Source organism: Protomyctophum parallelum (assembly GCF_964188405.1).
Source record: "Protomyctophum parallelum genome assembly, chromosome: 10".
Classification (NCBI taxonomy): Eukaryota; Metazoa; Chordata; class Actinopteri; order Myctophiformes; family Myctophidae; genus Protomyctophum; species Protomyctophum parallelum.
The window spans coordinates 15,789,915-15,802,897 of NC_139704.1; the positions used below are offsets into that span (position 1 = coordinate 15,789,915).

Consider the following 12,983-nt stretch of genomic DNA (forward strand, 5'->3'; position numbering starts at 1 on the left):
TATTTTCCCCCTTTTATTATTCAAAATATAACAAATTACAGTTGGGCAATATGCCTTAAAATCACAAATAACAGATACATTTTTTTTTGCAGCAATAACAAAACAAAAAAACATTAAAGATCACTCCACATTTTGAGTATTTGCTGGGATCATGGGCGCCGTGATCTCAAAAGCTTCAATTATGTCCTAGGAAAAATGATAAAATAAAAATTACTATGCGTTGTCTCAAAATACAATGTTATACCAAGTGTGACAGTTATGGGCCACAGGAAAAAATTGGAATTGAGAGCACACCATTGCAATAAAAGGTGCAATTTTGAATTACTTTTGCAAACATTTTCTTAAAAAGGGCATGTTGTTAAAGTCACAGTAAGGAAGTATGCATTCTCTAGCAGCAGCTCTCATATAGTTAAAATCATCGCAATTTAAAGTAATTGTTCTTTGTTTTCTAGCTTTGTGAAGGAGTGCCTTCACTGCCTTGTGTTGACAGGTTCAACTAAAACGGAATTGAATTATGATAGCGATTGTTCAGAACTATTTGGTTTATGCCACAGTGACACAAGCAGTGATTCTAGAGCAGTACAAGCACCACTTGAAATAGTCCTTAATGGCCCACAGTTGCTCACCCTCCAGCTCTGCATGCTGATGGACATGATGCATTGTTTGCGGATGGCCGATTCCCCTTTGTCAGCCTCCCCTGATGTCACAGGAGCTGAAAGCGCGCATGAACACACACACACAAAACCTCAATCTATTAATTCACAAATATTTTTGGTCTCTGCTGGCCACACACGCTGGCACGCACAACTCATTGAAATAGTTAAATTATTGATATGCTGCAGTATTGTTTATCACTGCGGGGTTGAAAACTTGACAAGCATAGAAAAGATGCCAAAAGGGGACTTGGCCATGGGAAAAACATATGAAAAATACTTATCATTGTAGAATAGTAATTGAAAGAATATCAATTAATATTGCCTTTGTCACTATGCAATGCATTATTGTACAATACGATTATTGTTCATCCAATATTCCACAAACACATGCACCCATTGATGTTTGCATTTCCATTCCATTCTGTATTCTGTCCTGCATCTAGATAACTATAGATTTGAATTCTCAAAAATGTAAAAATGCCGATATGACAAAACAGCAATCTTACCAATACAGGGCAACTTGTTTGCATCCAGGTACAGCCTGGCCATACCATCCTGCAAAACAAAAATCCAAATTAATATACAGTCCCCTCAAGCTTCCAACTCTGATGTGAACATTTAAACAGATGACTCACCCTGAGGAGGAATGATGTGTGAAACATGTTTTCCACTGTATGTGAGAACGACGCGGGATCAACAACAAACTCATAGTAGGATATGGGTGAAGTTGCTGCAATTGACAGAACATTTTAAATGAGACATTTGTCTGTTTGAAACTTTGTTATTATTCCTGTTGTGGAGTTTGAACTCACGATCTTCTGCATGGTAAGTCGTCAAGAATCCCAGAATCCTCTCTACCTCCTTCTCGGTAGCCTCTTGGTGAGACTCTTCCATTTGCTTCAACTTGAAGACAAGAAAATGGACAAGATGCATTAACTTTGTAGACTTGAATAATGTATCTTTTGGACATAAGTGAGTCTCAATAAATTACAATTACATGTCAATGATCCACTGTTCAGCGAGAGAGAGAGAGAGAGAGAGAGAGAGAGAGAGAGAGAGTGTGTGTGTGTGTGTGTGTGTGTGTGTGTGTGTGTGTGTGTGTGTCGTTATCAATACATGCTGAACAAAATGACAAGAACATTTTCTTTGATCAGCATGCACTGCGAGTGTAGGAAAGAAAGTCAGCAGTGGATATACAATGTAGCTGAAACAAAATCAGTTTTATATCGCATTGTATTCAAAATACTTTCAAAAGATAGCATGCCGTTTATAGACAGATTATAGACAGACCTAGTTATGTTGCAGCACTAAACCGTGCAATCATACTCAATGTGCTCAGGTGTCACGATTTATATTCTGAAATTGAAATTAAATTCTAAATCATCATAACCAGGATGCAGATTCTTGTAGTAATTATTATGCATCAGCTGTATGCTGTCCAAAGGGGAAAAGGGTGAATATTTCAAAGATACAGCTCGTAGTTGATGTTGCGTATGGCTGCATAGCATGGGATTCTGTCAGACCCACGAGACCATTCAACTTGCCATCACCTCTGATTAAAAATGTATTACTACCATCTGAACGATCCATGATAATGCAGCAAGCAGCTTACCCAAGACCTCCATATGTAACTCGTTACTTATTTTGGCGGTTACTGGTTGTCAGATTGAAAAACAAGAGTATGTTCCATGACGATTGTACAATCGTCAAGCCATACGAATGGAAAAAAAAAGAAAAAAAGAGTGAGTTATCGAAAGGGCTGTGTAATGCATACGCATTGAGCAACGCAGAGGTACTTGGCCATCATAGCACACTACTTAACGATTATTGATGGGTATTGTTTAGGATTTTATCGATTCCGATTAGAGTTGCCCCGATCACGTGATTCCTAATGATCGGAATCGGGAGCAAAGAAAAGAAATAGCTCAATAGTAACAATGGCAGTGCCAGTGTTTTATTTAATTAAAAATCCAATTGTAGATTTGGAGAATCATGACATCCCTAGTTTTAGCATATCAGAACAGATAGCAAATATGCAATGTTTGTACACACAATGTTAACAGCTTGTGCCCATGAAGTTTAGATCCGAGTTGTCCACACAATGTTAACAGCTTGTGCCCATGAAGTTTAGATCCGAGTTGTCCACACAATGTTAACAGCTTGTGCCCATGAAGTTTAGATCCGAGTTGTCCACACAATGTTAACAGCTTGTGCCCATGAAGTTTCGCCACATCTTTATAATTACACCCGTAGGAGGCACATGACGTCTGGGGACGTTTTAGGGTCTTTTTAATGGTCTAAAACCTATTTTTTGACAGGGCCGTTGCTAGGCAACGCGGCTCTCTCGGACAGGTTTAGTTCACTTCCTTGTTTACAGCCCGACAAAACTGTATTCTCTCTAAAACTACATCGCTCTCCATGGTTTTGATCAGAACGGCAATGTTCTGTCCCCATTTCTGACTTAATCAGGCATCTAACGCTTCAGTTTTGCAGGGAAATGGAAGGCTTTTCAAAGTAAAATCTGCCTCATCTGCTGGGCACTCTAGAACCTTTATTCTGAAAGATTCCTAGGCAAAGAAAATATTGTTAATTTACACAGAAAAAAAACGAATGAAATGTACCTGAGCTGGCATGGTCCTTTGGGTCTCCTTAGTGGGTGCCTTTCTCTGGCGCTCTACCCTTTGCTTCGGAGGAGGGGGCTCTGCGAGGAATGAGCCCATCCTACAAGAACCAAAACAATGGAAACATAATAGAGCCACAATACACAACATTGCTATGATGCCATCTGCGGTAGAGATGTAATAAACTTTTTTTTCAACACACACTTCCTACATTGTAGGACTGTACCATAATCATAAGTTGCAATATAATTAAAGTGTGGTTGTACTGTATATCAGCATGGCTGAGATATCACTTGAGATGAACACATCTTGTGTGATATTGTCTTTACTCTTTACACACTAAAAGCATAAGAGTAATGTGAGAAAATAGTTTATAATGTACCGACAAATATGAGTTTTTCAGGAATCCACTAACCCATATTACTCTGCAGGTAAAGTATGAAACAGTCAGACCCAACTACAGTAGATAATGTAGGTAAATGGCAGGTGAAGTGATCAGCCACTCACATGTAATGGAAGGTTGGAGCTGTCTTGAAACAGCACTGTGCTCTCTTGGCTACCCTATGCCAGGCATCTTGGGGCAGGTAGCCGTCGGCTGCCACTCCATTTTCCTCATCCTCATCCTCATTCTCCAGTCTGTTAAGCCCCATGAAGTTCAGCTTTCAGACAGATAGATGATAATGAGAGAAACATCAGCTAACACGGTTATATGTGTGAATAATGGCCATGTGAATTGTTCAAATGAACCATTGAAATTGCAGCCCAATCTCACCCAAACAAACATGGTGAAATAGCACGGATTGGCAATTCCATACATACATGCCTAGAAAACCCTCAAATCCATACATATCCATGCACTACCGTTTTGACCGCGACAGAGGCACGGCTTTCACTTTTTCATGGAGCTCGAGTTTGACATTATTCACGATTCTGTGCCATTGGGTTTAACTCGGACAGAGCCGAGTCAGCTCTACCGAACTTCGCAACGGCAAATTGCACACTCGGTGGTCTCTCTCGTGGCTCAAGTTCGGTAGAGATGGCACCCCTCCGACACAGTCTATGGTGAGGATTTCAGTGTAAATATGTACGGATTTTGGGGGTTTCTAGGTGTGCATGTACAGAATTGCCAATCCGTGCCATTTCACCGTGTTTGGGTGAGACCGGATTGGAAATCTACTCTACGACGACTCACGAGGTGTTCAGCAAAGGCAGACGGGTCAAAGGCGCTGCCCTCAACAAACAGCTGGCTGGCCTTCTCTTTGCACAGGTCTGCGGTCACAACCAGGAGCTGGGTGTCCAGAGCTGCTTCTCGAGCCTGACGAACTGCCAAGGAACAACTCATTAACCACCAATATTGACCAGACGTATGTTTTAACCCATTTTGACCTCATAGCGCGCGACCGAGTGGCGCGCTATGAGCTTGTAGATCTGCCATTTTTCAATAGCTAAATTTTATCATAATGTTTAAAACACCAAAAGGGGTTCCCGCTCAAAATGGGTTAAGCCAAACTTAGTCCAAAGTGGAAAAGTGGAAGGGTGACCAATTCAGTACTTAACATTTAAGACCTTGAAAATGGACAATGAAAAACGATATTTGCTGTATTACATTGCAGGTATAGCACCAAATATAGTGAAAAAGATGGTTTTCCCGAGGGGCATATTTGTGTCAAAGGATACAATACATTTATTGATATTATAGTTTGGGGAATAGGCTCCGTTTACAACTGTAGTTGTAAACTGAGCCAATTTGTCAATTCAGGATTTCTGGGACTACAGTTATACAGAGGCCAGAGTTTTACAGATTTCTTATTAACAATATTAATGCCAGTCTTCTTAAGGTCCCTGCACACTGCTGCGTGTTTTCGGATTTTTAGCAGCGTCTTTCCGCCGGTTTTCCAAAAACCGTGTCCAGTCTGCAAGGACCTTAATTCTCATTTCTCACCCCACATTGAGATTTGTTGCATTCTGCACCTACCATCTTTAAAAAGTTTGTTTGCCTCTTCCAAAACTTCAGTGAGCTTGTTGTTGGCAGGACTCAGCATTTGTTCTCTGTCCTCTGTAAGAGACACTATCAATCAACATGCAGCAAAGTAGAAACTATCAAAGCTACCACAACCATTCTAAATATCAATTACAGCATACCCCACTTTGCCCTCACTCATGCTACTCACCTTGAACAGAGTTTATAAGCTCCCTATACTTTGTACGGATTTCTCTCCTCAGGGCGGGATCATCCTCCTCCTCCTCCAGCCCACCAGCAGGCATTACATCCTCATCTTGACTGTGGCCAGCGTTGCCATTCTGCCGAGGTGTGGCCCCTCCGCTACCTCGCTTTCCTCCTCCTCGTCTCGACATGTCTGTAGATGTGATCCTACTAATAAGCCCGACTAATAACACATACAATATTTGAAACATATTTTAGAGGTAGCAGGGTACAAAGTGAAGGTATTTTTTTTTTACTGAATTTATCTTTACTACCTATAGCTGTTGTGGGGACCGGTACACTGCCTAGTTTAGTACATGCTGCCTCAAGAGATATGTTTGGGGGAAGATGGTAGCCTGGCTTGGCCAGCCTCATAGCGGGTATTCACTGAAGATTCCGCCCCTATGTGGGGTGGAAGCGTCAGTGAAGCTCTGCTACGAGTCTGGCCATGCCAGGCTAGGAAGATAGCTTCTGCCACCTAGTTTTGTTGTGGAGTTGGGGGAATTATTTAGTCTGTTGAACTGAGCTGACTTAGAGATAAGAGACTTTTAAACTTATATTTGTAAGGGAACGCAATGAAGCATGCATATAGAGGTAAGCCATTTCAGTATTTATATGAAGGTTTTATTAGCACTAAACGGTTCACACCACAAGCATGGTTTTAAAAACCAAATAGGCCAGCATGAAGGGGATTGAAGCCTATGAGTCACATGGTCGTCTGATCACAAACCCATCTGCTTAACGGCACCATTTCATCTCTCTGGTTTGCCTCAATAGTCTAGTAGCCAGCCCATAGAGCCCCATTGTGAACCTGGACATGTTGAGTACACCAACGTTTTATGTTATAAATGTTTAGTATGGGTCCCCCAGCATGTAGAAACACTCATTGGGCTAAAAACGGCCATGCCCACTTGCGCTGACATCATCACATTTGTGATGACGGTCGGTAATGGCCGTTTTTAGCCCAATGAGTGATCATTTTGCTAAACTAATGCTTGGAATGGATTCAGCATCATGAAAAACCCCTAGTTTGACACATCACGTGCTACATAAAGCATGATGACATTTTGAATATTTTGCCTTCTACAAGTTGTTAATGGTATGGTCACAGATTATGCCAATTACGAAAATTGCTCAACATATGAAAGTTAGCATCCGGCAGTTTCTACCTGCTGGGGACCCATACTAAACATTTATAACATAAAACATTGGTGTTCACATTCTGGCTACTAGACTACAAGGCCCCTCCATGTTTGCAGAGAACACGGTTGAGACCCCCAGTCAGACAATCATTTTTCAATGCTCAGTGTGCTGAGAACCAAGAACGTTTGTGCGTAATGGTTACAATTTGCATCATTGCAACGTTAAATTTAGCCTAAGATTTAGACTCTCGTAGATGTATTTAATATGTATAGATTCTGACATCATTACTCTACGAGATTAGCCTAAGATTTAGACACTCGTAGTCGTAGATGCATTTATCGAATCTGACATGTCAGAATCGATAAATACATATAAGAGTCTAAATCGTAAGCTACGTTACATTATGATTGTACAAATGTAAATTAAGACTGAAAGACTTTACTGTGAGCAAGGCAAGCAATGCAGGGGAAGTGCCAGTTCCTTCTTCCTGAACCTTAAAACCAAAATAATGTTCGCACGCGTGACACACTGACACCGATAAGCATATGTTCTTAAATCTGATTAGATTACCACCAGTGATTTTGTTTCTGACTCACAGTACAAAAAAAGTAATCCATAGTACAAAAAAAGAACGTAATCAGTGTTTCTACTGGCATCTGTGAGTAGCTATGAGTATGGCCGTTTTAACTTTAACTTTTTAACATTTTGCACTGTAGATACTAGAATGGCGAAGAAAATGTTTTGCCAGGAAGGAGCCATGATCTATTTTAAGTGATGGACTAAAGCCTTTATTTATAGTTAGTCGTACGGAGTGGTGTGTTTCTGTGGGGAAATAATAATATTTTGCTGTTTGTCGATTGTTTACCTTCATGCAGCAGCAGCTCGCCTCGCATCAACACCGGAAGTAATGACAATGGCGGTTTCTCTTCCTTTTCTTCACTTTCTTCTTCTTCTTCTGTATTTCCGGCAGTGTAGACGCCGCGAGGCGTAATACTGCCCTCCACAGTTGGGATTTTATCTTAGAGTATAATACTTTAAGGATTTTATCCTCACAGTCACAATAGTAATTTTTTGTATTGACTTGTACTTTCGTTTGAAATGTACCCAAATTATACATACTGTTAATACAATTTTCAATCAATCAATCAATGGATAATCTGTGGCTGTGGGTACCTACCACCATGGTAGCTGAAGGTAGCCTGGACTTTTTCTGATCGCAGTCTCTGACTTCCACTAGATGGCACACTACTAACAGTCTGAAATTGGAACTGGACTGTCCCTCTTTATTTGACTTGCCCTGTTGTTTTAACCATGGTTACAAAAAGAAGCATCTGTTTACTGTTTTCCCCACTGGTGCAGCTCTAAAAGAAATATTAGCACATGTCTGTTTTCATTAAAATAATGTCAGACGTATTCAACTATAAAACAGGTTTGTATTTAAATATTGTTTGTAACTCAAATTCTTATATTTAAATGACAATACACAGAACATGGAAAACAAAAAATGTCCATATATGTTTGGTCAGGAATTCAGATCTTGTTTCTGCATTATAAAGTCAAATAGTAGCAATTATAATTAAAGACTATTGTTTCTATCATACACCATTTTCTATAGTCTACCATTGCATTATAATGATAGATTTGGGGGCAGTTTTCTTTTTCCTTAACTGTTTTTGTGGTACAATTTGTGTTTTGAATGTGTTTGGAGGTGATCCCCCTCTCCTAATTCGTTTTGCTACTGATCTGCTGTCTAGTGAACCGTCGTGGGACAGAAAGGGAATTAGCAGTTAATCCCTTCATGAAGACGCCTCACCGGTTCGCCCATATTGAAAGCCGAGTGGACGAACTGGACCCATGTTTCACAATTGAATCAGCCACTTCTATGCGAATCAGATGTCAAGAAGGGAAGCCTGCCCTTAGAAAAAAATCAACATTTTTAAAGTAGGCTAAAGGTTTATTATTGTGTCCTCATGGGGGAAATTAGGTCACTCTCTCCGTTTATTCACCTGGATCTGAACAACTTTGACTCAACAGAAGCAGAGGACAGTCGGTATGTTTTAACGAGCCCTCGATCCCTAGAATCATGTGCTAGACTTGGTGTCAAGCCTGTTGAACTTTTGATTAAATCGTTGAATGAGTTCATTACTGAACGTCATGACATGCCATTTGAGGCAATGACAGTTATGCATGAATCCTATGAGAAGGAATGCAGAAGGCGCTTGAAACTGTGCCGAGAGGAGAGGGAACGGATTGTCAAGGAGGCTGCGGACAGAGGGCAGGGCAGCAAGAAACTTTCAACTCTAGAAACAGTCCTTGAGGTTTCAAGTCTGAGTGCCAATTATAAACCAAAATACTTATGTTCTGCAGATGAGAGAAAGGAACCCGTTCGGAATGAGAATCAGGGCTGTAACAGCAAATCCTCTAGCAGGCACACCTTATCTGATAACAGACACAGACCAGAAAAGAGCTCTGTCTCCTCCAGCCTTAGCTTGGGAGAGCTCAGGCACTCTCCAGCCACAGAAATGCAGCTGGAGAGGCTTACAAGAGACATCCAGAAGGAGATGAATGTCACCATATCAGAGAGCGATCGCAAGATTTCAGCTCTGATGCTGATGAAGCACCAGGAGGAGCAAAACCATCTGAAGCAAAGTCTACAGGAGGAGCAGGAGAGACAGGAGGCCAACAAACAGGAGGAGGTCCAACGCGCTGAGACAGAGAAAAGGAGGCGAAAACAGTTAATGCAGAGCATGCGGCGCTGGCATGAGGACGTGGAGGCCCGCAGAAGGCTGATGGAGTGTCAGGAGAAAGATTTAGTAGGACTACGCGAGCAGGAGGTCCTACTGCACGATGACCGCTGGAGGAGGCTGACAGAGGAACTCAAGGCTCAGCGCCGGGAAAGAGCCGAGGCCTCCAGGAGAGAGGCAGAGCTACGCAAGCGTTACCAGGAGAAGATGCTCAGAGACAGGGAGCAGGTGGAGGAAATGGAGAGGGAGAAGGAGAGGCAAGTTGCACTGGAGAAGGAGGAGAAAGCCAGGAAGACCAGAATGACACAGGATAGAAGAGAGCGGAAGAGGCTGCAGCTGGGGAACCACCGGGAGCTGCTGCAACACCTCTTTCAAAGACAGAAGGCAGAGCAGCAGCTGAAGGAGGAGGAGGATCTGATGAGAAACACCCTGGACGAGAGGCTGAAGCGCTGCTGGGAGAAACACATCCAGGCCACACAGGCCCGGGCGACTGAGCTCCAGGAGCGCTCGGCCCGGGCAGGGGAGCAGATCCACAGAGCGCAGGTTAGGGCCGAGCTGCAGAGTAATCAGCAGCTGAGGCACAGGCAGCTTTTGGTCCAGCTAAGCCAGCATCGCACAGAGAAGGCCTCCCAGACTGCCTCCGCCCAGCACCAGAACAGAGCTCAGAAAGCTTACCAGAGCAACCAGGACAGGCAACTCTGCCACCAGCGAGTCAGAGATCGGGTGCAAAGGGAGGAGGAGGCACAGCGAGCGGCCAGAGAGAGCTACCTCACCACGAAGGAGTGCAGGAGGGAGATGTTACGGAGACAGCGAGAGCAGATGCAGGAAGAGGCCCGCAGAGCAGCTCGCGCTTCCTTCCATGTGAGAGAGAGAGTTAGGCAATACACGCAGTGTCGCACCTTTGACCAAATGGCTCTGGAAGCTCAGATCACTGCCTCCATGGGCCGTGTCAAACTGTAAAATAAACACCGGCAGTTTGGCTCCATATCTGCCATATGCAGGAACATTGTTTGTGTCATGAAGAGTAAAAAATTAGGCAAAATCTTAAATTTCCTCAAAAAAGACGTTATTTTAAGAAGGTGACAATAAACAATAAGCATGACAAGATGACATTTTATTCATGAAATACTACTACATTAAACAAAATGTGTCTGACTGACAATGAACTAGGATACACCTGACATTATTACTACCCTCAATTGTGCTTTGTGTGCTGTATTCAAGGAAAACAGTTTTCTGTTATGTTATGTTTCCAGTAAGTTTGAAGAGGAACTTCACACACTTCTTGAAATAAAATTTGGCATCAAAACTAAGCTCTTTTGTTGTGTGGTGGTAACTGGTAACAATGAGCTAGCTATCAGTTTACATTACTGTACACAATACATTAGAATGTTGTATATCCAGAAGGCACTGAAAACAGACACAACTATCATGGAATCGTACCGTAGTCCCTTTAACACTCTTTCTCTCTCACACACACACACACACACACACACACACACACACACACTTTAATATTCAGCTCACATACTATTTCTAAAAAACACTTCTTCAAGAGTGAAAAGGGATTGTCAATGTTTGTCTTGCTCATAAACCACTTGAAACAGAGCATCCTGATTCTGGGCATGTTAAATAGGCAAACATTTGGTGAATCTAAACTCACAACAGGCTATTTAAGATTTGTGTGTTGAGCGAAAACAATATAGACCCCTGATGGACCCCGTTCAATGAAGGGTTTAAGTCAGAGGTGCCCAAACTTCTTTGACTTGAGAGCTACTTTAATGACAAGCTCAACAAGATCTATCCACAAAACAAACTAGATAAAATGCCAATCGGCACAGGTCTCCACCAGGATTCTTCCTCAGCCTAGTGGGAATATGCGTGCACAGTTTCATCGCAATCGGACGCTGCGTTGAGGAGTTGTGGCCATTTGCTACTCCTGAAAACTGTAGGAGCCAATCGTGGCCAATCAGGATGGAATATGAGAAATCAAACAAACCTGTCTTGATCACATGACTATGGAGATCATGTTTACCGATTTGCGAGAAATTTGGATAAAATCTGAAGGAGTAATAATAGAAAATGTGTTTTACATATGTCGGCCTCCTGGTGGCGCTATAAAGAGCAGATGTGAAAAATTCCAGGCAAAGGTTTTTCCTTGGCCTCTAGGGAGTTGGCATACAAAGTTATCCACAGATCCGTGCAGTTAGAGGTAAAAACACTTTTTGGCCAGTTATAGCGCCACCTTGAGGCTGAGTTGAAATTGTTCATGTGGCATTTCGTCCTTGGCCTAGTGGGAATGTGGGTGCACAATTTCACGGAAATCACGCGATGTGTTCATGATTTGCAGCATTCTGTTTGAAACTGAGCACTCCTGTGAACTTTGGAAGCCAATCTTAACCAATCAGGATGGAGTGTGAGAAATCTGAAAGAGCGGTTTGGTTGAATGGCTCTAGAGAGACTGTGTACCAATTTGCGTGATGTTTGGACAAAATCTGTAGGTGTACTGTGCAAAAACTTGTTTTGCACAAAGCGGCCTCCTGGTGGCGCTATAACAGGCCGTTCTGGAAAGTTTGGGGCAGAGGTTCATCGTTGGCATCCAGGGAGTGTGTGTGCAAAATGTGGCATGGACCGGGTTAACGGTGGCCGAGATTAGCTGCTAACGGACGGACGGACGGACACACGGACACACGGACGGACGGACACACGGACGGACGGAGTGCAAAACATACTCTCCCCACATGCCTTCGGCCTGGTGGAGACAAATATCCAATTGCTGTGAAAAGAGTTAAACAATGTACCCGTTGGGGCTTTGGAATAGCAGCAATGGCATCACATATAAGACTAACACACTTGGAATGGAAAATAAAGGGGGATATTTGTTTTAATTGGTAGGGGTTTCTTTGTAATGCTACTGATGTTTGTGATACAATACTTGAAAACAAAGTATTGCATTGTGGGTTTGGGCTGACAGGCCCTTTCAGACGTCAATCAAATCACCTTAATTCATTCCTTAGTTTTTGAGTGGTGCAACCACTCCTATAGACAGCTACAGGTATGTGTGTGGCTGTGTTCCTGGGTCTGTCCCTGGCCTGTGTCCCTGGCTGTGTCCGAGCACGAAAATAGCAGTACAGTACAGTACAGTACAGTACAGTACAGTACAGTACAGTACAGTACAGTACAGTACAGTACAGTACAGTACAGTACAGTACAGTACAGTACAGTACAGTACCACTCACTTCAGACGGGTCTGATTTTTATTAGTATTATTGTCTCCACCAGGCCGAAGGCATTTGGGGAGAGTATGTTTTGCACTCCGTCCGTCCGTGTGTCCGTCCGTCCGTCCGTCCGTCCGTCCGTGAGCAGCTACACTCCCTGGATGCCAACGATGAACCTCTGCCCCAAACTTTCCACAACGGCCTGTTATAGCGCCACCAGGAGGCCGCTTTGTGCAAAACAAGTTTTTGCACAGTACACCTACAGATTTTGTCCAAACATCACGCAAATTGGTACACAGTCTCTCTAGAGCCATTCAACGAAACTGAGTGCTCAGTTTCAAACAAAATGCTGCAAATCATGAGCACATCGCGTGATTTCCGTGAAATTGTGCACCCAC

The 12,983-nt window shown here is 42.7% G+C and overlaps 2 protein-coding genes across 2 annotated transcripts; one reads left to right on the top strand and one right to left on the bottom strand.

Annotated features, from left to right (window-relative positions):
- LOC310865633 (non-structural maintenance of chromosomes element 4 homolog A-like) lies at positions 1–7,511 on the bottom strand. Its single transcript, XM_083774810.1, has 11 exons — positions 7,489–7,511; positions 5,449–5,664; positions 5,253–5,333; positions 4,470–4,600; positions 3,785–3,936; positions 3,278–3,377; positions 1,469–1,559; positions 1,292–1,386; positions 1,163–1,211; positions 627–712; positions 1–186 (listed from the first exon to the last, which is right to left on the bottom strand). The coding sequence occupies exons 2-11, from the start codon at positions 5,630–5,632 to the stop codon at positions 121–123; spliced, it is 1,035 nt and encodes a 344-aa protein (XP_083630936.1). The 5' UTR covers positions 5,633–5,664; positions 7,489–7,511; the 3' UTR covers positions 1–120.
- A 293-nt stretch (positions 7,512–7,804) lies between these two features.
- Positions 7,805–10,327, top strand: LOC310865693 (uncharacterized protein; the record flags this gene model as incomplete). The annotated part of the gene is made up of 2 exons (XM_083774905.1): positions 7,805–7,817; positions 8,991–10,327. 2 exons carry the CDS (start codon positions 7,805–7,807, stop codon positions 10,325–10,327), a joined length of 1,350 nt encoding a protein of 449 aa, XP_083631031.1.
- Positions 10,328–12,983: the final 2,656 nt, after the last annotated feature.